Source organism: Stigmatopora nigra, chromosome 10 (assembly GCF_051989575.1).
Source record: "Stigmatopora nigra isolate UIUO_SnigA chromosome 10, RoL_Snig_1.1, whole genome shotgun sequence".
In the NCBI taxonomy this organism is placed as follows: domain Eukaryota; kingdom Metazoa; phylum Chordata; class Actinopteri; order Syngnathiformes; family Syngnathidae; genus Stigmatopora; species Stigmatopora nigra.
This window is the reverse complement of record NC_135517.1, coordinates 13,545,831-13,572,312: the sequence shown is the minus strand read 5'-3', so window position 1 is coordinate 13,572,312 and position 26,482 is coordinate 13,545,831. Positions and strand designations below refer to the sequence as shown.

At 38.0% G+C, this 26,482-nt stretch overlaps 1 protein-coding gene across 5 annotated transcripts in view; it reads left to right on the top strand.

Annotated features, from left to right (window-relative positions):
- The window catches only part of LOC144203402 (retinoic acid receptor gamma-A-like), a 57,332-nt gene that overhangs the window by 19,767 nt on the left and 11,083 nt on the right, over positions 1-26,482 (top strand). The window contains exons 1-2 of one of the 5 annotated variants that reach the window (XM_077726804.1): positions 2,828-3,128; positions 15,011-15,363. In XM_077726804.1, the coding sequence (XP_077582930.1) occupies positions 15,195-15,363 (169 nt within the window). In that variant the 5' untranslated portion in view covers positions 2,828-3,128; positions 15,011-15,194. Of the gene's footprint in view, positions 1-2,827; positions 3,229-5,030; positions 5,202-15,010; positions 15,364-23,826; positions 24,163-26,482 lie in introns of those variants that run through there. The other 4 variants (XM_077726805.1, XM_077726802.1, XM_077726803.1 and 1 more) reach the window with 4 other exon arrangements.

Sequence of the window (26,482 nt, the reverse complement as noted above, 5' to 3'; positions counted from 1 at the left end):
GTTGCATGGCGAAAGATGAAGCGCAGAAGGCCGAAAACAAGATGGAGACTTAGAGGCAATGCTGTAAAGCGAGGGATGAAGGGGGGTTGAGGAGGGTGGGATGAGATGTTAATAGTAGTTGACAGTGTTGAGTTCACAACAGGTTCATGGTGACATCATGGTTGAATTTTTGGGGAACATTTGTACGGGAAGAGCTATTCACTCTTCATTGAATGCACATGTATGCCCTTTTCACCCATATAGAAACAACAAACATGCGTTGGCGTTTTATAATACCCATTTTAGCTCGTTGGTATTTCCATGTGTGCATATGATTTGCCGTGATTTTTGCCTCTAGTGCTCACTCAAAGAATCCTTTTCATTTCCAGGTATGTGAGGTAAACCTACTTACCCCAAAATGGCTATACAGAGTGTCACCCGTTTCCTCTCTCTCCCTCATTTACACGTTTTTTTTTTCCCCCACTTTTGGGATCTATCTTTCTGCCCACGTGTCTCGGCAACATTTCGTCCGCTGGTACAGTATGTTCTTTGTGAGCAGGCATGTTTAGCCATTCTGCAGGAAGGGAAGACATAAAGGCGCACTGGGACCTGAAAAGTGTTTATGGCGAATATGTGGGTGTGATTATATTTGTTTCGGCTTTTTTTTTTTGTCTGAAATAAAAGGAGCGATTAACAGTGGGGTGCTTTGGCGTATTAAAGGTTCTTTGTAACAGTACTGTGTGCTCTGGTGTTACTTTATGGCAGCCTGTAGGTTTTGTCTAGCAATCGCAGTGTGTCTACCTTGCCGTTTGTGCGCCGTCTTATGTTTACGCGTGTCCGAGCCGGTAAGCAGGCTTGTCATGCATGCCTGTCATCCGTGGCGTGTCTCTCTTTGCATCACATAGCTTCACATGACATCAATCTGAGAGCAGTGGGATAGTGATCTCATTACCAGCAGCCTGCTGCTGATTAAAACCTGCCGTTTAACCCCCCTTCTTTCTTTTCTTTTGCCTCCTCAGCACGCTCCCCTGCTTCCTTGTCCTTTGCACCCCCCGCCCGGCCCCTCCGAACCCTTAACTTAAGCGTCGCACCACTCTGTGGTTTCTCCACTGCTCAATGCCAAATTGGGCCCCTTTTTCAGTTGTGCAGAAAGTTAAAAGCGTCTCTATTTTTCCTCTTCAGATTTCCTTGACAATTTCTTTGTTCTATCCTTTTTTTGGTTTGTTTTAATAACTATTTGATAAATCCTTTTGTTGCTGTAAATGCTTGTATAAAGCCTCTTTTTCAGCCTCTTGTTTAAAACTCTTCCCGTATTTTTACATTTATTTTATTTATTAAAATCTTTAATGAAACAGAACAAAAAGTGGTTGAAAAGCATAAATATAATTTTATATTCATTTTCAATACGCATCCGTTATTTTTTATTTATTTACATTTTTCTAATCACAAAAATAAAAGGCTTAAACTGAAAATAGCTGCCTCTTTCATTCATTTAAATTTAATTTGAAAACAACAAATAGAAAACAGTACAAATTTTCCTTATTTTTTTCAAATGATGTTCAAAAATCGCTTTATTATAATACATTAGCTTTCATTTAAACAAAATGGAAAAACGTTAATTGAGTTTCAGGGAAGACTTCAGATAAGATACAAAAATGATTTGTGAGAAACAGTTGATGGACCTATTTACTTTGGCGAACCCCACAAATGTACATGGGGGGCTAAATCTGGCTACGAGTTGTTAGTGTGATACCTACAAGCTTTACTACAATAAACACTGCCCTATGCATCTTGAGTTTTTTTCCCTCCCAGGTGTGAATGTGCCCTCACGAACAAGTGTTTCAGTGTCATAATTTTTTGTTTTTGTTTAAAATAGAAAAATTTACAAATTGCTTCTTTCACACTCTGCCAGGAGTTCCAGTAACACTTTTGGCATATTTCACTGACACACAAATACAAACAGTCGAAACCCCACCCCTCTCTCTTCAAAGTATGGTAATAAAATAAAATAATAATAATAAAAAATTAAAAATTATATATATATATATATATATATATATATATATATATATATATATATATATATATATATATATATATATATATATATATATATATATATATATATATATATATATATATATATATATATATATATATATATATATATATATATATATATATATATATATATATATATATATATATATATATATATATATATATGATAGACAGAAACATGCTTACTCAAAGTATTTTAGTCATAATTTCAGTGTATTTTTTTAAATTTGTTTCATAACTGCTTTTGAACTTTCTCAAGCCAGTCAAAAATAGGTTGGTACTGTAACATTTGAGCTAAAATAAAACTAAAGAGCATGAAAGGCTTAAATGTATACACTCAAACCAGAAAAAAAATCTGTATCCCCTCTCGCCGACAATGCAAAAACAAAAATGCACACATTCACATGTATTGATTCTAATAGTTAAATACAATAGAACTGTACATGGGGAGTCATTCATTTGTGTCCAACTTGTGGTACTTGTACATCACTGCTCTACCTTGAAGTCAGTTATCTCCTGCAACAAATATGCCCGCCACACATTAGATAAAAATGAATTTACTTTGGTAATGCTTTGCTCTCACCCCAAAATAGTTCAAGTATGAAAGTGTTTGTCATATTTGTCAAAGGAATTGTTAGATCATGATGTCTAAAGGAAGCAGAATTTCAAGGATGGGGGTGATTTTGCAATGTTGCACCATGCAGTTTTACTGGATAGATTTGTGCATCCAAACTTTCCACTTGCCAAGGGAAAACTTCATTACCAGTCAAATAATATTCTCGGCACGCAAATGCTTGACTTATTCCATCAAACGCGGGTTTTCAGCCCCAGTAACGTATTTTCCAGTGTTATGGACATAAATAAAATATTAAAGACAGACTTCACAAGCAATATGTTGTCTTTAATTGACAGCTATTGCAATAAGGTCTTTCAATTTGAAAGGTTATGTGATAGATTAAAGACCATATTGGACATAGACCCTGCTGAATGCCTTTGTGTTTTGTGCGGAGTAGTTGCTGTCACCAGTAGCAAATACATTGGTTTGCGACATGAAGAAGCAGGTAGCTGGAACCCCGAGAAGTCGACAGGTCAGGTTTGATCTCATCAAGGGGCTCCATTTATTGATTTCTTACTAGGCAGTAAAAGGTGGATCTTCTGTGCAAAAAAAACGCAAGCCCAAAAGGAAAGGTACTCGAGAATTTATTTAGCTAAAGAAACCATTGAGCTTGACGGGCTTGACAAGATTGCAAAGAGTCTCATGGACTTGTAAAATATATTTATAGTGAGACTGTTTACAATCATGATGTGTTTATACTATAAATTTGCAATCTATTGAATATTTTGCATATAATTTGGGACCAGGTGGGGATCAGTTACCCAATTTCTTATCATCTTTGTCATATCAAAGTCTCACTGGATTGGCATTCATATGAATATTTCATGCAAATGTAATACTGAGTAGGATTCCCACAAGTGCTTGAAATTCATGAACGTGGTGTTGGGTTTTTCATTGTTGCTAAGCATTTGAATTCTGATTAAGGTGTGTGAAATTATAGCAACAGTAATTTGCCATTACAGCCGGAGTTGTCCTTTTAAAAAAATGCAACTCTGTGCTGCCTAGACTCTCTAGGCATGAAATACAAGGTCAGATATTTTCAGAAATTGACGGGGAAATGACCCAAAATGTGCTCATGAACTATAGTGCCAATAATTGCTTAAAAAAATTGAGTCTGCTCTTTTCATTCCATTTTTTATTTTTTTTTAGCTTTCTATCCTCAAAGGTTGTATTTATAACTTTTCCGGTAAAGTGTTCATTCATTCTATTATTTTTATTATTTTTAGTTAATCTAAAATTTATTTGATGACACCATTTATTGAAGACATATTCAAACATGGCAGCCCGGTGGAGCGAATGATTAGTGTGTCAGCATCACAGCTCTGGGGTCCTGGGTTCAAATCCAGGTTATGCCCATCTGTGTAGAGTTTGCATGTTCTCCCTTGGCCTGTGTGGCTTTCCTCTGGGTACTCAGTTTTCCTCCCGCATATCTAAAAAAACATGATTGGACACTCTAAATTGCCCCTAGTTATGCGTGCATGGTTGTCCGTCTCCTTGTGCCTTGCGATCGGGTATCCCCCGCCTCTGGCCCGAAGTCAGCTTGGATAAGCTCCAGCACCCCCACTACCCTAGAGAGGATAAAGCGTTTCAGAAAGTGAGCCGAGATATGATGATAAATATTCAAACATAAAAAGACAAAGAAAGAAAATGTTTGAAAATACTTGGCATGCCTTTTAAAATAAACAAAGAATAGGAAAGTACCACAGTGGTTTAAAAAAAACATACAATGTATTTTTTGCTTGAAAGACAGCTTAAAAATGGATTGAATTATATTTCTATTTTCTTGTTATCTTAAGATATGAAGACACGTTTGCAGAGAAAACACAGCTTCCGATCTACTTGGGCATATTTGGCCATTGATGTCTCAATTAAATCCTGTGGAGCTATTGAGGCCCCCCATTGGTGTCCCACATTGGCTGGTCACTAAGTTGAAGTCAAGGCATTGTAAACATGGTGCAATGGTGGTACATGAGGTGATATTGATACCCCCAAAGGTGTGTAGCCTGATTTGTCTGCTAATGACAGCTTCATTTGTAGGATTGGTTGTCCGCTGTTGGCTGTTTTTGGACAGCAACAAACACGTTGAGAAAAAAATGAAATAAAAGAGCTGTGGCTGACCATATAGCATAGTAGTTTCAGGCAAAATGTGGTATACGAGACAAAGAAAAGAGGGCTACAAAATAGGGAGGGGGTGGCCAGCACAATGAAACCTAAGCCTTGTGGACCCCATTCTCCCTACCTAAGGGCATTCTGTGGCTGGCAAAAAAATGCACTGTATATTTGAGGTTTTGGATCACGTGACAGAGGCAGGGTTTGTGAATCAAAGCGCACTATGACTTCAAGCGTAAGAGGGAGAGAGAGAGAGAGAGAAAAGGAGAGCGAGGCGGAATGCAACAGGCTAAAGTCAGTCGTCGCACTGAGAAACTTTACAACTATGACTTCAGGCTCTGCTCATTTCTCCTCTGAATTATAGCTACTCTTGTAAAGTACAAAACAGAGGGCGGAAAAAGCAAGCAGACTGTGGTGGGCTCCCAACAGACATCTGGTAAGTTTGACTTGTAGTCTTGTTTTTCTTTTTCTTTTCTTTTTTTTGTGTGCTTTTTATTAATTTTTTATATCCAACTTGAGCATGTATCAGCAGTGTGTAAGAAAAGACACAGGCATGTCAGACCATGAGTGAGATGTGTTTTTGGTTGTTTGGACAGCATGAATGTGAGATTTGGTTTCCTGTGGACAGCTTTAATTGAGAACAGGGCAATAAGAAGAAAAAAATTGAGAGGAATGAAAGCAAATCAGTGCTCGCATGCACTCGAAGGCCACTCCGTGTGAGAAAATGTACTTTTACTTTGGTGTTAGTATGTTCTGGTTTGCTCAATTGATGGTGACAGACAGGATTGGCCTCTCTGATTCACCAAAGTCACCAGTCAAGTAGTTCAGGTGAGATTGTGCAGTGGCAGGCAGAGTTGGCTGCAGGCTGTGTGCCGTCAGACTGCCTGTCAAACTTGATGGATCACCTCTCCACAATAATAAATGCCAAAGGAGGTTGCGTACAACTCTGTTTGTACACATTTGCCGTCTCTACCTCTTCTGGAGGTTGTATAAAAAAAGTTTTAAATGCCACTGAACCTGCCTGTGTTTTGTCCCAACATCCTTAATGCTATCTGTGCGCTATAAATACAGTGTGAATAATTACTAAGAGGCAGATGCCAAGTGCCTTCTCCCAATTGTATTTAAGCAATCTAGGTCGACACCCTGACACTATAATGTTCAACGATTGAGGTGCTGCTTTATTATTTTTGTCGTATCAGTTCATCATGTCAATTTTCAACATGTCTATAGCAGGCAATTAAAGAGTTATGCGTAAACAGTCAGGGCACGTCGTAGACTTACTCAAACTCACTTCACCTTGTTTCGACATTGTACGAGAAAGTGGTTCTGAATGGATATTTAATGGCTGATTACGTAATTGTACTCAAAGGTTAGGCAGTACGTCAGTATATGGATCCAGACATCAGTCCACCAATTTAAGTCCCTTGCCCTTTTTTTTCTCTCATCTGCTCTTTTGTTCTTTTTTTTTTATTTCCAATTTATTTTCTATGTAACTGTAGACACCTGCAAATGTTGCCTGATCTGTAAACTGGTCCATATGTGTAACTCAAATGAGACCTCTATAAAAAAAAAAAAGGTTGGCGACATCTGTTCTTGGTTAAATTCCGTCCCGTGGAAACTGCTCAACCAGTATATTATTAATGTGTGCTTAAATTGATTAGCGTGTTGGATGTTTCTTAACCCTGATGCAGTCTAATCATTATTATCTACAGCAGGAGTCGGCAACCCAAAATGTTGAAAGCGCCTTATTGGACAAAAGAAAAACAACCAAATATTATGTCTAGAGCCGCAAAAAAAAAAAAATACATACATGGTGTATGTATATATATTACCCTACTATAAAAATGACCAAGTTGGCTAAAAATACATCTTGAGCATTCATGATTAAATTTTTATTTTTCCGTCAGTACATTCTGCAGAGAATGACGCAGCATATGACTGCTCTGTTGTATAATGCTCCCCTCAAGTGTAACTTTATTATTTAATGAACTATGTTTCATTGCTTTGATGAAATTAAAGAAATCTTTTTGATGTCATCTTTTTTAGGATTAGACGAAACTACAAACGTGCCACTTCACCATCTGTAAACTGTTTTCCATGCTTCCTTACAACAAAACTTGCAGCAGTTGTGGAGTTTGGAGATGCAAATCACTTCTTACATCTATTTTTGTGCTCCTCTAGTTTCTCCAGAAGTAATGCACTCGCACTTTTCCTGTCTTTCCTAAACGGCCTGCAAATATAGCATGTCTTACCTGGATGTCTTTCCACGTCACTCATTTTTGTTATTTGACAACTTCTCACTACAAAGCGAAAAAATCAGGCAATCCTTCCACCTTGGCAACGACTGAAAATGATTGTGTTCAAGAAATATTGAATCCTCTCTTTTCCTCTGGTTATTTTTCTCTTTTCCCCTTGAGTTCCCATCACACAGTTGCCGGTTTGTTTACCTCAACGACCTGCCTATCATCCCGCCATGCTGATAGAAACGTGTTTCACAGGCTATGACACAAATCTTTGTTGACAGAAATGTTGAAATTGAATATTTATTCTACACATTATAGCATTGGAAAATGTTAAAAATGGTTGTCATGCTTGTCTTCCTAGGAAAACCCTATTAAAACAAAAAATATATTCCTCTCCCCCATTTTTAAACATGTTTAAAGAGGCTCCAGGGAGCCACTAGGGCAGCGCTAAAGAGCCGCATGCCGTTCCAGAACCTATAGTTGCCGACCCCTGGTCTACGGTTATCAAGAATGACTGTCCCGGAGGCCTTTTTAGTCTTCTCATTCCTTGTCCCCACAAATGTCGAGTTTTCTGCCAGTTCTTGTACAACAAGCGGAAATTTGAGACTTTTGCGATCTCAACCCATCAAATGTTCTTTTGCTCCCCACAGTATTACACATTGTCCAATTGCATGTATAATAGGCTCCAGAGATTTGGAAGTCAATTGAATTGCTGCTTTTTTGTATGTTCCAGCATGGCCAACGAATCTCGCAGTGTGTGCTGATTCTTAACCCGAGGATGTTCTGTACAAGTCCTTTTAAACACCCCTCTGGTCTTGTACCTGGAGTCACAGACTAAGGGTTGGGGTCTAGGGTAGTTTAGACTCACTTTTCACTTAAATACTAAATGAAAAGCTGTCTACCAAATGCCTCAATTAGGACTGACCCATGGCCAGGCTGCGAGGCCTGAAGCTCTAGTAGCTGACCCCTGGTTTTGACCTATACCGACCTTGAGCAGCCCACAGGGTTGACTCCATACAATGACGACATTGTGTGTTTTATAAAACATCACAGCTATTAGCCCTCTGCTAACCTCAAATTTACACCATGTAATTCCCAGTTTCAAATTGTTCATGTTTTTGTAGAGAATGCTTGATTTATGTATTTTAAAAAATGTGGGGCTCGTTTTTCAAAGTGCTTGTGAGTGTAACAGTAAATGTTGAACGAAATGAAGTATAACTACAGTATATTTTGCCAAATTTCACATGTCAAACTCTTAGAATGATCAACTTATTATCCGATTAACACAGCCTTCATCTCAGCGCTAGAGGTTTTTAGTGTCGGGAAAAATATTTTGTTGCAAACAAGACCCACTTGGAAACAATAATGTGTCTGCCTTATCTGTGTTGTAAGCCTTTGAAGTAAGATTCCAAGGCAGATTCAAAAATGGGCAATAAACTGCATAGCCTGTAGATATTTATCGAGCCAAGTGAGCATGCAAAAAAGATGAGTAACATGGTTAAACAAAAAAACAGCACAACTAAACCTCAAAAATAACATATCTATGGAGTCACAAAGTCTCATCTCATTTTCTGAACCGCCTTATCTTCACTAGGGTCATGGGGTGTGCTGGAGCTTATCCCAGCACCACTATTCACGCTCACACTCATACTTGGGGGCAATTTCGAGTGTCCAATCAGCCACCCATGCATGTCTTTGAAATGTCGGATGAAACCGGAGTACCCGGAGAAAACCCATACATTCATATGCTGTATAGTTTCTTTCTGTCTTTTTCTATCAATGTGATGTCATTTAATAAAACTGAAATGGCAAATCTGCTCACGCAAATGTTGACCACAATCGCCTCTATAGCAATTGCTTCATAGGCCGATCGACAAATCCATTTCAAGTGCAGCCACGTTTAGCTGAATGGTTACCGTTCAGTAGAAAAGAGGCATTTGTGTCTCTATTGAGATATTGTGGATGCTCTGTACATCTCCCACACTTGTTTGTCCATGACTTGAGATTTACAATTCATGGGTCGTGTGTTGACAGCTTGTGGTCATTTTCATTGCTTAAGTGGTTTTTAAACCACTGTCTTTTCCAGGTTAGTCTGTTGGTGAATTTCTGTTCAAAAGTTTGATTCTAAAATAGTTATCCTGGATTGAGTGAGTAACTGTGGTGGATTTTTGTTTAGTCAAATTAAACACACTGCATACTGTGTTCATTTGCAAGTACTATTGTTTAAAGTTGATTATTTTTTGTTGTTGTTGCTGAGGTTGACCTTACTGACTGCTTTAGTACAGTGTGGAAAAATAGTGTGCATTTGAAGAGCCAAGTGCAAAAATGTCAGGTCGATGAGATTAAGCGTGTCGCTCTTTGCTTTTAAACATGTACACTTTGGAAAATAAACACAACTTTAAGGTGTAGAAAGACAAATATGGAAGTGATGAATCCACTTTTGAGGACAGAGGCACATCACTGTGTAATGCATTTGATATGCTAACACTAAGTAGTAATCAACCACATGATCAAACTCAATAAAGGCTACCATTGTACATTGCAAAGCAGAGAATTTCCCCCCAGTGGCTCTAGTTGGTCACCACTGGAGGCATCCAATCAATGACGAGGGTCACAGTTGTGTTCCGCCATACACACAATTTCACTACTTTCAACTAAAGTCACATGAAAGTACTTTATTGTCATTGTTTGACATCATGCTGAATGTTTTTTTAAGTATGTGTGACAGAGAAATTGCGGGATTTAGCAAACAATACAAATATAAACTAGGGACTACTGTATATGGCTCATTTGGATATTTACAGTTGTGTAAATGAATTAAGTAGCATGTATGCATTGTGTTGTGTTTGGAATTGGATTTTAAACAGCCATAAAGTGAAAATAACATCATGAGTGTTGTGATAGAAATGGCTCAGATAATGTGGTTATGAAGGTTGTCTAGCTTGATGTCCATCAAAACAGTTAGTTTAACGTATAAGGCTAATGTGATTAGGATGTTATGCTTTTCATAATGTTTAGATACAAGATCTTCATGATTTCACAAGCAACAAAAGAAATCAGAGATCCAGAAATGCTCAACTACCACTTTTTGGACTGTAAGCCACACTTAAAATTCTTTGATTTTCCCAGAAATTGACCCAGTAAACCTTAAATCTGAATTCTGGTTGTGCTCAATGAAAAAAATAAGTTCACCTCACAATTATAATGACTCTGTAAAAAAAAAAAAACCTGACCGGATTAAATGCAGCATTATAATTCGTTGTCTTACAGGTAAACGTAATTAAAAAAAAAAAAAAGTGGATTTTATATATTGACCAGGGACGTGATTGAGCAAAAAAAGAATAAGTAATGGTAAAGACTGCAAGGTTCTACTGATGTGTTCCTATATATTTTATATAAGGTTCAGTGAGGATGTTTGTCTTAAAGCTGAACTCTGCAAGTGTATTTGTGTCAGTGGCGGTGCATTGGCGTTAAACTAAATGCTTGCAGGAGTCAGAAACCAACTTTCCCACAATGTGGTATAGTTCAGTCCCTGTCTACGTGGTATGAGCGTAGCACGACGCAGTAATTAAAGGACAACTATGGTGAACGTCAAGCATTTCATTTTCTTAATGGTGACAGTTCCGTGGTGTCAAAGCATGAGTTTTGCAAAGAAGTTGCACTCTTTCTTCATTTGTTGTCAGACTGAAGTGACTATTCTTTTCTGTTTGTCGTTACCACTGTATGGCTGCGGTGGATACCAAATTGGAGGGTGCCAAGTTATTTTGGTCCACTTCATGAGTATATTGACCATGGAGACGGTAAATATTGTGCGCTAAATGTAACAGAACAGTCCCACTGTATTCGGTTGAAAAGAGTGAGCACTTTCCATACTCTTATTTATGAACGGTCTTGCAACATGCTAACATGATCAAACCGTGTTTGTTTCAAAACGTGATGTTTTGACACAGATTTGTTGTGTTTGTGAGCAGTTTGTTCATCAATGGGCATTAGTTTCTTTCATTTCTGACCATGTGTTTAACCATGCGTTTTACCAATGTTTATTGCTGCTTTAATTCATCACAGCATGTCAAATACACCTTTGGATTTTTTTTTTAAAGACAGGTTTTTAAAATGATTTACTAGGTCTTTTAACTTTATCTACGGCTTACAATACTGTTCTCTCTGTTTTGATAATGAGCCCCGACATGAAAGATGAAGGCTGGGCAGTTTAAGCGTTCACGCCTCCTGTCTGCGATTTTTAAATGGCCAAAGTAATAAACTCTAAATTGCCATGTGAGCCCGGTTTGGTCAATAGCCTGTGCCAAGTAAATGGAAAGTAACTAACTTAAATAAGTTTGTTTTTCTGTCTTGTGGAGAAAATTTTGCTTTGATGCTATGTTTTAAGCTCAATGTTTTTGTGTGTTTGGGCGATGCTTATGTTGTGCATTAATGAAAACAACTCCAAACTGTGGTGTGGACTCGTTACCAGTGTGGCTCTCAGTAATGACCGTGCGTGTTTCATAACTGTAACCACAAGCTGATTTGGAAAAACTATAAAATCCAAGTCCCATTTACAAAGGATAACTAGATCCAGATGACTCCCTGACAAGCAGCGGAACATGTGATTGAAAATAGTTGATGTCATTTCAACTGTTTAGATGTGGTAATCGAGTGAAAATAAGCACAACTGATGGTAACTTATGTAGCAATTTGCTGGAAAAGACAGTCCCATGGAAATTCCCATTTATCCTTTTTACACCAAAGCTGTTTTTAATCCCCCATTGTCTGGGAAAAGGCAACACCAATCGGTGCTGTGCGTGTGTATTAACAAGACCGGGACCAGGTGACCCAGTCTGACCTCACCCAGCCTGCGCTCATAAACGCAGCATTGAGGCCCAGAGACACAGCACTACTTTTGTTGCCCTACCCAAGGTGTATTCCCCCCGGAGGCACGGCGCGGGGCGGGGGTGGAGGGTGTTACTCATTAGAGAGAAAGAACCCATTCCATGGCTTAGGTGCACATTATTTCAAAGTTTATTAGCAGAAATAAAACTGCTAACCACGTTTTTCTTCTTTTTCTTTTTTTTTTAATGTTTGCTTTATGTAACGACTGTCTGCTTTTTTGTTGCCCCATGCCGTTTCACCACAGTCCGTTCTTTCTCTTATTAATTTACTTTCCAATGCGCCTCTAATTAATAGCACTCAACTACTACACATGGCCAGCCAGATGCTTGGAACTCTGTCTCGTGTTCCTCATGCGCTCACTTACCATCTTTTTTTAACTTTTAAACACTTGATTTTTCCCCCCTTCTCCATGGCAATGCTTTTTACACATCTGGCTTTCATACTTGGCTTTTAGTGTTTTTGGGGTCGCTTTCGTAAAAGAATTGACGCAAACCTGTGTGACCTTAAGGCTACATCTGTGGAGGGGATTCTCTGTCCTATATTTACTCCTTCATTCTTCAAGGTCAATTGGAACTTTCAATGATGCTTCAGCTTGTGTGAAGCTGGCACATTTTCCGCTTGATTATTTGCCCCTGAACATGATTAACGCACTCCGGTTGAGGTTTTGACACCTTGATCAATATTTATGTAGTTTCTTGCGTTGAAAATCACTTGCATTGAACGTCCTTTTTTTTTGGCTTCCTTCTATTTTGTCATATTTTAAAACCCGTATGTAATGAGAAGAAGGAAAAAAAAACGTACAGGTGGTGCTGAACAAAGAAACAGAGTTATATGAAAGTTTATAGTTGGACTTTACAGAGGAAAATGTCCTTGACCTCAAAGAGTTAAATATGTGGAACATCTGTGTACGTTCACTTTTGTAGGCTGCGTGTCTCTACTTGCATATGTGTTCCATTTTTACACAGGCATGTGTTATGTTAATTTTTGCTAAATGTGACATTTGCCACTGTGTGTGTATTTTTTTTAAAGTAGCTTACTTTGTTCAACTGGAGTTGGACATTCTTTGATCGTCAAAACAGTGAAGTTCTTTGTGGAAATAGTTGCAGGGACTCTCCTCAACTGTTCCTCGCGGTGAAGAAAAACCGCAGCAGAGCCGAGTAGTTACAGAAATATGTCAATATGGGAAATATGACTTTAAAACAACATTGACTGCGTTGACTTTGTGTGTGAGAGAGTGAGGAAAGAAATGGCAAAAGCTTTTATTTTGTCATGACAACTGAGGATTTATCATTCTAATGTCGCCCAATTCTCTGTATTATTAACACTCATAAAATAAGATTATTCCTAGAGTTATTTTAGGTATATATAAAAAGTGAACATAGTAAAAATAATCCTCAGAGTAGGTAATGTATATGTTCACATTAAACTGTTTGAACAACCACTATGTCGTAAAAATTGAGGTTTTATGCAACACAAAGCAACGCAAACTTGTTTTTCTCGCTAGTTTAATGAAAAGTTAAAAAAATAAAAAATGTACTTATACTATGTTCCACTACAGCCCTGTAGGTGAGAGTAATTGATCTTAAAGTGCCCTAAAACAGAATCACGTTAATCCAGATCTGCACCAAAATATCTTGGGTTTTTCCCAATCTTTTTTTCAAACTTGTTCCATGTCTTGGTGTAATGAAATTTAAAAAGAAATAATGATTTAAAAAGCAGATAAAATAATGTGGTTGCACAAATGTGGACACTGTTTGATAACTGGGAATGTGAATCTGATTAGAGTTGACAAATGACCTTTAAACCGAGCAGGTGTTGGATACCCCATCAACGTGATTTCTAATATTTGCGGTGTCAATTACTTTTTTTTTTGCTATTTATGGCTGGTTTGCTTCCTATTATTGTAAAATATACCGTGATCAGAAATTTATGGAACCAATTCTCTACATTTAGAGATGAAACCTCGTCATTTAAATTTTCCAGGCAAAGTGAACAAATGTACACACTGTATTACTTTATTTTCTTGGAGAAGTAAAAACTTTCCATCGAGGGGGGGGGCTGAATGTTGTTGGATAGCAGTGAAGTTATTATGCCTCCAAAAATGTGAGTGCGAAACTAAAACGCTCTTACAACGACGCTGCGTGTATTGTATTCCAGTGACAGCAGTGCGATACCTTGTGTGTGTGTGTGTGTGTGTGTGTGTGTGTGTGTGTGTGTATGTGTGGGTTTGCTTTGCTGCACATCTGGAAGAGTTTCCTTTTGAAGCCCGTATGAGTTGACTCACTGCCGTCGGTCGCCCTGGATGTGAAAATTGGCCGTGTGTGACTGACTGTGTGTATCTGTGATAACAATGACAGCTGAGCACATTTGATTTCTTTCCCCTCAGCCTATTTTTGCCCTTTTCCTGCTTATTCAGTATAGATTTCTTCTCTTTGTTCTGCAGAGAAAAACATTTGTATATTCAGATTTCCTCTCCCTCACCCGTGATGTGCTTGTGTGAGTTTGATTCGCATGCTGAAGCAAGCCCAAAACAACAAGACATTCTTTGGCTGAGCTGTATTTACCGCAGCTCTACCACAGAGACTTAGGCCCCGCCCTCTCGTGAAATCACTGAAGGGAATGAGAAAGAATCAAGAGAGGGGTAAGCCCTCGTATAACTTTTCCAGTGGGTCACTGAGGCACAGCGGGAGAGTAAAAAAAAGAGAGAAAAGGTGGGATGGATGAGATGGTGGCGACCTTGAGCAAAGTGAAAGCAGACAAGGCTTCCTTTGGGTTACGATGGGCACAACTTGCTTTTGTGTGTGTGTGTTGTTGTAAGAGGTTAATTTTACCCATGTTGCTGGCAGGCTGGCAAAGGGAACACAGAGAGCCTTTATATAATAGAAGTGCGCTGATTGAAATCATATGGCATCGCCTCAAATCATAACGCCACTCGGGGAAACAGAAAGTCCGAGAAATGTTCTTTTTGTTTGCGTCTTTTCTTTATTACACTTTTTGTGTTCTCTCTATTAGAGTTTGGGAGTTTTTTTTTCTCATTTTTGTCGACCGGAGCTGAGTTTTGGACAAGCTTTTATTTTGTATCTAACACATCGTTGTTGTTTTCCGTCCTTTGCAGACTGTCACTGGGAGGCCATCAGCATCATCTGCGAGTTTCCTGGATTCCAACCAAAGAAATGCAAAGACTTTAACGGACTGAATGGCAGCGGTGCCTTTGAGATTCACCTGCCACTTCTGACCACCACATTGAGAAAATCCGGCTTCCAATCAGCAGACTCGGACGGCCGTCTTTCCAGTTTACCATGGCGACTAACAGGGAGCATCAACTGCGTCATATGGCGGGCTTCCCTCGCACCATGTACCCGTTCCCCTTTAACGCCATGAGAAGCCACTCCCCGTTTGACCTTTTGGCCAGCAGCAACCTTTTTGGTCGCTTTGGGGCAGACCTTCCCAAAGAAATGGCGGCATTGTGTAAGTAATCTTTTGAATTTTGTCTTCTCAAACATTGAACTAACTCATTGACAGCCATTGGTGGTGACTGATGATAGACATCATTTTTAAAGTATTATTTTTATAACCTTGGATGCCAGGTTTGCACAACAATTTGCATTGAAAGTGCCCTAAATGTCATTTTCAAGCAATTTTAGTTGGTTCTATTGGGATGTCTTCTGCAGACATGGGCTTTCTTGTGCAGCTAAACAAATCTAATTTGAATATACTTTTTGTTCTGATTGGCCATCTGTGGAGTGGGTGTGCCGGTGGGAAAAGTGGGCATTGGCAATATGTATCCTGACTTTGACACATCGCAGAGACGTGGCTAGCAATCGTTTTTTAAGGTTTTCACAATTAAACAAAATTTAATTATTCACTTACTACATGCACACTGTGGTATTTCATGCAGTCTTGTACGCAGCAAGGTATACTACAGTCGGGAGGCAGGATTTGCCAAGGACTTTCTGGTTTCATCGTTGTCTTAAAGGGGTCTGAACGGGAATCACAGGAGACAGAGAGTCAATGGGAGGGCCGTTAGTTAGTAGAAGAAAAAATGGATTGAGGACTGGGTGATAGGGCCCACTTTCGTCAGCGCAAAAGCCAAGAAAAGTTCCTCTCATCAGACTAGACGGAGTGTGGAGATCATGGGGGGAAAAAGTGAAAAAGACTGAAACAGGTCATACAATAGAATAACTTTACTAAACCCAAGCAAAGGCACATGTATCAATAATGCTTTATTAATATACTTTATGGTTAATGCGTGCAATTTAGAACCAGCTAGTGGAAACAATGTAATAAAAACTTACATATAACACACTTGATCCAGGGCAAGCTCCAATTTGAGATTTCCTATGGATTAGACCGTAATATTGAAAAAAAATAATTTCTTGTTTATTTAAAGTCACAAAAGGATGTACAGGTATATCAGGCACATCAGTTCACTCTAACGAAAATAGATGGAATAAGTGCTGTATAAAGGAAAATGCTGTAAAATCAATGTAATAGCCATGACTGACTCCAAACTTTAGCAAAGGTCAGATCCTCGTGGTAATTATAAAATGCGTGAAGAATTGGCATTTTTAATCTCAGTCACACAGTCGTGCACATGACACTGAGTGTGGCCTGTCTGTGCCCGGCTGTGTGAACAACATTGGAATTCCTTTCAATATAACACAGTTTTACCGGTATTTTGAGGATTACATTTCTGTACAGCATTTTGTAAGATGTTTTATGTAGTTGTTTTTTAAAGTTGTACTAGAATTTCACCCTGAAAGCAACATGGAATTTGCTTCATGGGCTACAGAGGGTGCTATTGTACTTTTTGTAATACCTAAGGCGTCCAAGCTTCCAAAGAGGCTTCGAAATACTTTTTTTCACGTCTAAACTAGGTTTTCTGTTAACCCTTTTGGCATTGATTTGAATTTTTTTCAAATGAAATTCAACAACATAAAGAACAATCTATATAACTAATCTAATCTATATTTTATTATTTTGTGTGTGTGTGTGTGTATATATATATATATATATATATATATATATATATATATATATATATATATATATATATATATATATATATATATATATATATATATATATATATATATATATATATATATATATATATATATATATATATATATATATATATATATATATATATATATATATATATATATATATATATATATATATATATATATATATATATATATATATATATATATATATATATATATATATATATATATATATATATATATATATATATATATATATATATATATATATATATATATATATATATATATATATATATATATATATATATATATATATATATATATATATATATATATATATATATATATATATATATATATATATATATATATATATATATATATATATATATATATATATATATATATATATATAAATAAATTTTTAAAAAAGAGATGAAGATGCTGCAGGTTTTGAACTTGTGCTCAGAAAATACTACATCTGTATTGTGTTAATCCACAGAGCTGTAAGCATATCTCCTACAAGCATTTTTTTTCTTCTTGTGGTTATGGCAGCTCTCAAAAGCAGTGAACAAAAAAAGAATTGCTGAATGCTGCTGGAGTTTGTCAACTTTTGACACGGCTCCTAAATCCTCTTGTAGTTACTGGTCCCAAATCAAGTGATACAGCTGGTATGATGAGAAGATTCAATTAAAATGAACCAGTATTACTTTCTACCCCTTTATGCATAAACAAAGTAGGCCTATTATTTAAACTCCAATGAAGGAGGGGCACAATATTTTCTGATCCACCATTATGCTTACGTATTTGCTTGTTCAGCACACCTTCCACTAATATCCCTTTTGATTATTAAAATATTCTTTTTTCAGACTTGTTAATTTCATATCATTGGCTCAGTGTAAACAGCAAACATAAAACGTCTTGAGTTTTCTCTCATAGTTTTTGCATTGGAAAACAGATTTTTACATGGATATAGTGTTCCATTGCCTAAATGGTTGCAAAAAACTAATTTCAAATATTTATAGGTGTCAATAGGTGTTTTCAATATAATTTTTTTTTCTTTTACTCTCTATCACAACACATACATAGAGTTACAATACAATACAATATTCAACGTATCCATTTCCCTCCTATTATTTATGAAATGTATAAATATAGCCCCACTAACAGTATTAACCCGACACCCACCTGAACATCCCCAGCGGACTGTAGCTCCTACATTAACCTGCTACAGTCAATCTGAAGTCGTATCCCGGCCAGCTGCATAATATTGTAGCCATAACGCGGCGCTCCCAGTGGAGAGAAGAACAAGGCGGCACAGTGGTGCCAGCGAGTGCACTATCCAAATCAAACATTTTACACCGCATGTTTGTGTGCAAACAAATGTGTGAAATGGTCATCAGGCATGCCTGTCAATCTCTTTCTGTCTTGTGTGTGTGTGTCTGTGTGTGTGTGTGTGTGTGTGTGTGTGTGTGTGTGTGTGTGTGTGTGTGTGTGTGTGTGTGTGTGTGTGTGTGTGTGTGTGTGTGTGTGTGTGTGTGTGTGTGTGTGTGTGTGTGTGTGTGTGTGTGTGTGTGTGTGTGTGTGTGTGTGTGTGTGTGTGTGTGTGTGTGTGTGTGTGTGTGTGTGTGTGTGTGTGCGTGTAATTGTTCACGCTCCCCGTGCAGCTGTTATCATTTGATCTGTAGTCGTTTAGTGCCTTTAGAGGCATGTAGTATTTCACCAGGCTAGTAGTTCGCAGCATGTGATTACATCTGTAGCATGTCGCTCTCGATGCTTTTTTTTTTTTTTTACATATGAAGACAAATAGAGGATGGAAAATAGTGATGAACGGCACCCATTATTTGTAATTGTGATTGCCTCATAAAGATACTGTAATTGTTAAGTCAGCATCCCTGTGATTGCCTGGCTACAGCACCCCCTGTGACCCTTGCGAGGATAACTATGACAGGCTAAAGTGTGTACGTTATTAATGATAGTGTGACATGCTAAAGTGTTTAAGTTATTAATGATTGCATGTTGGGGATTACAACTAGTTTTGGATTGGATGTTTATCAGTGTTCGATTATTGATGCCTTCATCCAAATAGCAAGAGTAACATGTTGAAGTATGTATCATATTCGATTATTAATCTCTCGGTGGACATAGGTTGAGGCACAGGAGATGTTTAGTCATTACAGCAAAAGTTGGTTGAAGACAGAAACTGATCACTGTGATTATTTCTCCCTGTGTTTCAAGCAATATTAAAATGAACGGTGCAACATAAGCAGTATAGAAAATTAACAAATGCATCGCTAAGATAAATCCAACCTTTTTCTGTATTTACGCTAGAGTCGAATGTGAGGCACAAATACTAACACACAGTGCACCACTGTGCACAAATTAAAATCAAGTTTAATCTAATCCAAGCACTTATCTTAAAATTGAGCTAAACGTCTTGATTTATCCTGACACACAATTCTCGGTGGGTAGCCTTGCCTCCAAGCTGAAAAATATCACAGCTACTTCTTTGGAATACTAATTGCTAACATGCCAACAAGGTCCCGCTTTGGATGTTTGAATTGATTCTCAGAGGCTTTCCATTCTGATCGCTTGGCCATTCCTTTACATCAAATAAAGCTGCAGTGATCTCTCATTATTTTGCTAATTATCAGTGCATGGTGCTCCCTAATGAGATGAAACATTGTTACGCTTGAAGTAAGCACACACACACACACACTCACATCTACTTCAAAAGCTCCTGAGCCTATTCACTCATGCAATGAGAGCAATCATTATAAACATACAGTATACTTTGTTTCCCTAAATCCTAAACCCCGGTTTAGGAAGAATTGGGTTTATTTATTTTTTGTCAAACATAAGGTGGAAATATAATCTTCACATCATATGTAACATTAATTTATATTCATTTAGAACCAATATTGAAATGTACTTACTACTTGCAAACCACTTTATTTGAATGCTACTTAAGACAGTGTCATAGGACTTTCCTAAACGTGGCATGACACCTGTCACGGACTTAAATGAATTTTTATGACAGATGTCAGTACGTGTCATAACCCTAACCGTAACCTAAACCCCAAGCGCAAAGACTTTGGAAAAAAAATATAAACTTTGCATCAGAAGTTAGATCATTCCCTGAATGGTACTTAAAGACATGTGTCTTAAGCTTTCATTTATATTCCTCTTATGAGTATGACAGACTTGGGACAGTGTCATATCATAGTAAGCATTGAAATGTATTCAAACAATACAATGCCAAACTCTTGCAATATAGCCGACTCCAAACTATATTCCTACAATGGCTCATCATTTTATACCAAATCCGCAAAGATATTAGGATAAAGCCTTTATAATATTCATGTTGTATCACAACATTGTAAAAATTTGTAAGTCAGAAAAAGCCTACTTGAATATCTGAAATGTATTTAAAAAAAAATATATATATATATATATATATATATCGATATATATATATATATATATATATATATATATATATATATATATATATATATATATATATATATATATATATATATATATATATATATATATATATATATATATATATATATATATATATATATATATATATATATATATATATATATATATATATATATATATATATATATATATATATATATATATATATATATATATATATATATATATATATATATATATATATATATATATATATATATATATATATATATATATATATATATATATTGTTATTTATTATTTATATCAGTTTGTTTTCCAATTCCTGTCAAATTCAATTTCTATTGACTTGGCTATAGTTCATAGTGTTCACATTTACATGCAGTCAATATTCAGGTTCAGGTCAATCATTCGTTTTTCTAGAAATTGGGAATAATCCGTTTGCATGCGCAAGCTGCAAGATTATAAATGATCTTCCTCTCTCACGTCAACATCTTCATGCAAGCAGAATGATGCACATCACGTTATTTTCACACCATGCGAACCTTTTGCTCATTCTGGTTTAATTCTCGCTACCCCAAAAGCGGGTTGGCACCAACATGGCTATTTGCTTCAGAAAAGGTAATGAGGTCTTTTTGAATAGCTGAATCTGAGTATATGTAATATAATTACTTGGCTTGGGATAACTGAACTACTGTCAAAATACCATTTTTAGTCAGATTATTGGCTGCAATTATATCCCCATCGCTTTATTTTTTCCCAAATCCTCAAAACCTGGCAAAAATAAGGGCGTGTAGATGTTATGCATCAATATGTCATCCAGTGCAAACAGGGAAATTCTTTCGTCCTGACTATTGCTGTGGAATGTTGTGCAGAGATGAAAACAACAACATTTTCACATGTCAACATATTGATATAATGAGGAAACATTTGTTTTCTCTTTTTCCTTAAATGGATGCAATATCTTTTGGGTGTTTCATCACATAAATTCAATCACTCTTTGTAGTGTTTGTGTGTGTGTTTTTGTGTGTCCGTGCTCTGATGCACAACTGTGTGTATCCTTGAACTGAGTGCCTGTGATGACAGACACAAAGAAAAACACACAAGTCCCACTCTCTGCCTCAAGTTACTAATATCTCTTTCTCTCCTTCTCACTCTCTCTCTCTCTCACACACACACACACACACACACACACACACACACACACACACACACACACACAGGCAGATATTTCCATTGCCCCTCTCTGTAGGCTGCACATTCCAACATTCATGAATGCCGTGCTTCTCGCATTTGTGACTTACTTGTGCGTTGTGTGATGGCCGCAGTGAGACTTTGTGCAAATATCTGCGGCCGAGCTAGAAAGCGAGAGAGTCAGCGACTGTGTGAGAGAGAGAGAGAGAAATAGAGAGGGGGGCCATTGTTCAGCTTTGTGTGTTTGTGTCACACATGACGAAGGGATGAATAGCTGAAGAACCAACCTGATTGTGAAAAATTGTAATCTGACTTTTTCTAAATATAAAGCACTATCAGTAAATTGGCAACCATTTTAAACAGCCAAACGCGTGCGCTTTGGTTTACGCTTTGAGGTAATACCCCCCTTTTTTTTCTTGTAAAAGTGAAGGAAAATGTGGCTTTTTTTTCTTCTTCTTCCACATTCCCCTGTATTGGTGTGTCTGTTCTGCACAAAGCAGCAACAGGGGGCAGGGTGCCGCCAGGCGGGGAGCGTAATTGTCTCAAGGTGTGGAGAGAGCTCAGCAGGCTGTTATTGTGCCACTCTACTCCCTGTAGTGTGTCATTATAGCCTGTGTTTGTGTGCCCGGCCATGATGTTGAAAGACAGGTAAAACAAAACAAGAAAAACAAGAGTGGGTCAGAGGAGAGCTCATAAGATGTGTTAGATAGAGCGTTGCATCCCTTTAACTTGGAAATCACAATGTATTCATTCGGTCGGGGGGTACAAAAATGAAAGAGACAAACAAAGAGGGGGGAAAAAAACAATTGCAATACTCTGAATGTACAAAGCCAAAGGCATGACATGTTTGGGAGTGCGTGTGCATGTGTGTATTTGTGTATGTGCAGGAGGGGTGGGGGGGGCCCAGTGGGGGTATCTTCTAGAGTTCATCTCTCTTGAAGGAGGGAAGGAAAGGGAGGAGTGGAGGGAAGAGCGTGAAGCTGTCTAGTAGAAAAACTATTCACACCGCAGGTCAGCGTGTGTGTGTGTGTGTGTGTGTCGCACCACAGCACGCTCACACTTCAGGACCAGCCGTCCAAAGAGCTGCACGCGTATAACTTCATCAGTTTGGACCACAATTGAAATAGAATTTCGTACAGGCACATGCATAAATGACACCAAAACTCATTATACCAAAACACATGATGGTTTCCGAGAAATGACGAATGTGACGATTAGAAGACAGTTCAAAGAAGAGCAATTGGACCATAATCAATTAGTGGACATATATAGATAGACAAGGTCCAAATTGAATTGAATTAAATTGAATGCTTTTGTTGTTATAATAAATATAATCAATTTAAAGTGTTTAACACCAAGTGCAAAAATAACAATAAACAAAGAGAGAAATAAATAATCAATAAATAAGTAATAATGCATCAAGGCCTAAAAAAATGTTGCAAATGTTTGAAGAATATTTAGGGTTTTTTTGGTACAAATAAAATGCAACTGGCCGCCTTATTTAATTTATACTAAAATGTTAATTCTATAAATTTAGAATTCCACAGTATTGTTAAAGATGATTGCATGATCTCAATCAAGGTGAATTCTTAAAAAGTTGAACAATAAGACATAAAAATCACAAAAGTGTGTCTTTTAGTTTCAAAGCAATACTTTGACTGTTATTAATAATTTAAGTCAAACTTGTATATCAAAAAAGTTTGATCAAACAAACAATTTGGCAAGAGCAAACTTACAACAAGTTTTTCCTAAAGAGACGCCAAGTCACTTCGTTGTTGTGAGGTAAATTCTGAGTCACTGCAAAAAAGGAGGAGTTTCTCAATGTTATGAAAATGTGTTTATACAAGCACTTTGACCTCCGCATAGTTCATCATCTCAATGCGGCGTTCATCTCTCAACACGCTCCTTCCTGTCTTCGTCCCAACAGGTGTGAGGTGATTTCCTTTTTATTTCTACAGAAACACTTGTTTTGTTTTCATCGCTAATGGCAACGAAGCATGGTATCATTTTAGGGGACCGTGTTCTTGCTAAAATAGTAATTTCATAACGTGAAAGAAAGTCCAAAAGCATGTCAGAAGGCGGACCGTGCACCGGGCGTCTTCCTATTTTTTTGAAATCTGAAATATGAAGGTGGAAAAGTTGAAAGAGGCGATTCGGAGGGAAACTGAGGCTTCTCCTCGTGGCCTATCAGACATCAGGCACGCTATCCGGCCCATCCTGCCCCTCCTCCCCGGACCCCGCCCCCCTGTGCTCATGCGTTGCCTGCGGTGGAGAGCGAGAGGCCCACAAAGCCGGCGAGAGAACAACTGAGATCAGTTACAGAGCCGAGGTCCGCCGAGTGACCCGAGGGCAGTATAGTAAGGCGGTCTGCGGATGGGGGGGGAAACGGCCGGATCGTAGGCGAGACCGCCTTAGACCCGTTAGCCTTACCGGAGTGGCACTTTCCAGCTCCGGTTCGAGTTCGGCATGTTTGACTGCATGGAGGCTCTCGGGCTGGTCCCACGGCCCCTCTACAACGTTTCTGCTCAGGGCTCTTGCATGTTGGCCAAGGCCCCGCCGTTCTTCTCCAGCCTGGACCCCTTCGCTTGGGCCGGGACCGGCAGCCTTCAGTGTGTGTACCGGCTCGGCCCATCCTCTCATAGCTTCTTATCGGGGGGCCGGTTCTATCCAGGTACTCTCTTTTGCAGGAGGAGGCTGATTCCTCTCAGTTCCATGTGACCATTTGTTTGTTTACATGTGTGGTGTGGTGCATATTTATACGTGGTGTAGTTTATTTTTTGGCCTAATGACTTCACGTGATAAACAGCCGCTTAAAACAATACTGGACCTGACCCGGCAGGCTCTCTAGAACACAATGTCCAAACAGAAAGGGCTCTGACAGATTGAAGGCAAATGGGCCTTGAAATCATATTGTTGTAATTTGGCCCCCAGTGTGAAAAAGTCACACTGCGAAGCGCTCACATGAGTCTTTGCTTTCCCCCTTCAACCGTGTTCATTTTCAATGGCCATGATGTGTTTGCGGTCAAGTGCGTGCCAGCTTTTGCAGAGACCCGCTTGGCATCCAGTATGGCCACTGGAGCAATCCCGTTTGAGATAATAAGAAAAGCAGATCTTTTGTTGTGGTCATGGAGTCCATTGTGGAGCTCTTTTATTCCCCCTCGGCCCTGTTGCGCACAAACTCAAACATTGACTCTATCTGTTCAAGTCTAATTGCAAAGCGCCGCCGCTCAGGTATCCAGCTCTTCCGCCCGCCCGTGCTCTACTCAAGTGGCTAGAGCACCCCCGAGTCCATACATCTTAGCTAATCATTAGGATGGCGAGCCATCCAACGCCGTCGAGTCCGCAGCGAAGCCTAATGATGACGGATGAGGGGTCTGCTTAACAAACACCACAGCAGGGCCTGTTCCAACTCGCTTCCCCACATGCTTTGACACAAATGTCTATTCAGACATCATGGATCTCCCGCACCACCTCAGGAATATTGCAATTTAGAACTTATCATTAGATGTAGAACAAAATCTCTAAATTTCTACAAAGTCAGCTGAAATGTTCAGATGAAAGAACTTTTACTCCTGTAATAACCTGATAATCTACTTTTTGTAATGCATAACTAAATAATACTTACAATTTGGAGGCTTAAATGATGCCAAGTTTCAATTTTAATGGACGTTATGAGATTTTTTTTATTCTTTTACTTCATTGCTTGATAGTTCTTTTTAATTAACTACTTCATTGTGCTCAGTTTCGGGAAAATTATTTATAATCATCAGAAGGAGGGTGGTAGCCCAACCTGGTTTATTATTATTTCAAATCACATTCCAAAGAAAAAATATGAGGAATGTAATTCTGACAAAATGGGTAAAAGTACTAACTTTTTTAAGTATTAACGTGTGAAAGCTAGGTTAGTATTCATCTGGCTTTAAGGCGTGTAGCAAAAAATGAGTGGATGTGTAGTTTTTATACGAGATGAACATATCCCCTTTCAAATGTGGACTTTTTCTGTGTGATAAAATATTTTTGTTCATTTCTACGCTAGACCGGTTGGTGGAGATTCCACAACAAACCTGAAATATGATTTTTGTTTTTATTTGTGACTGAATATGAATGTAGAAATGAAATGAGGCTTGCTGGTTTTACACATTCAATCTTTAAGATTAATTCATGAAACCTTTTTAATCTCTTTATTAACCCTTTCGCACATGAGTTATCATTTTTTTTTTTTAATTTAGAAGTCTTAAAGGGCAGTCATTTAACTTTAAATGACTTGTACTACATCTTTTGCCATCAATGGTAGGCAATGAGTTAAATACACTATGAAAAGAAGTAAAGCGTATTTGCGTTTTTAAATGATTAGCTTTCATTAACGTCATATTAATTCATAAAGGTATTTAGGTATTTATAATCATACCAAAAATAAATATCGATTTTTTTTTTTTTATATGATCATAATGTCTCGTTTCGTTTCTTAATGACTAAAATTCACCACTTGCCCTATCAAGTGTTAAGTGTCAACTTTTGAATAGCCATCCACTCTCCCTGAAAGGGTCAGGTTACTTCATCAAGTCCAATTTTGACAGCACAAGGTAAATAAAAGACTTTGTTGTCATACACGGAATACTTTGAATACTCGGATCTCAAAAATTCCCCCATTTTTTTTCTTCAACTCAAAATTAAGCGACTCTGGTGCAGAAATTTGCGATGGCCACGTCCTTAGGAGTAAAATGTCTTGAAAGCTTTGCACACTTTCCTTCTTAATGTGGGTCAGTTGAGCACCTCTTTGCCTGCCTTTGTGTCAACGTCAGCGGGCATTAAAAGGAGCGGCGTCCGTAGCAAAGTGTGTCAGTGCACGCCGGCGTCTCCTGCGTGATGTTTTGTTTCTACTCTGCTCTGGGGCACCCACTCTCCCTTTTGCCCGGTGACCCTATCCGGGA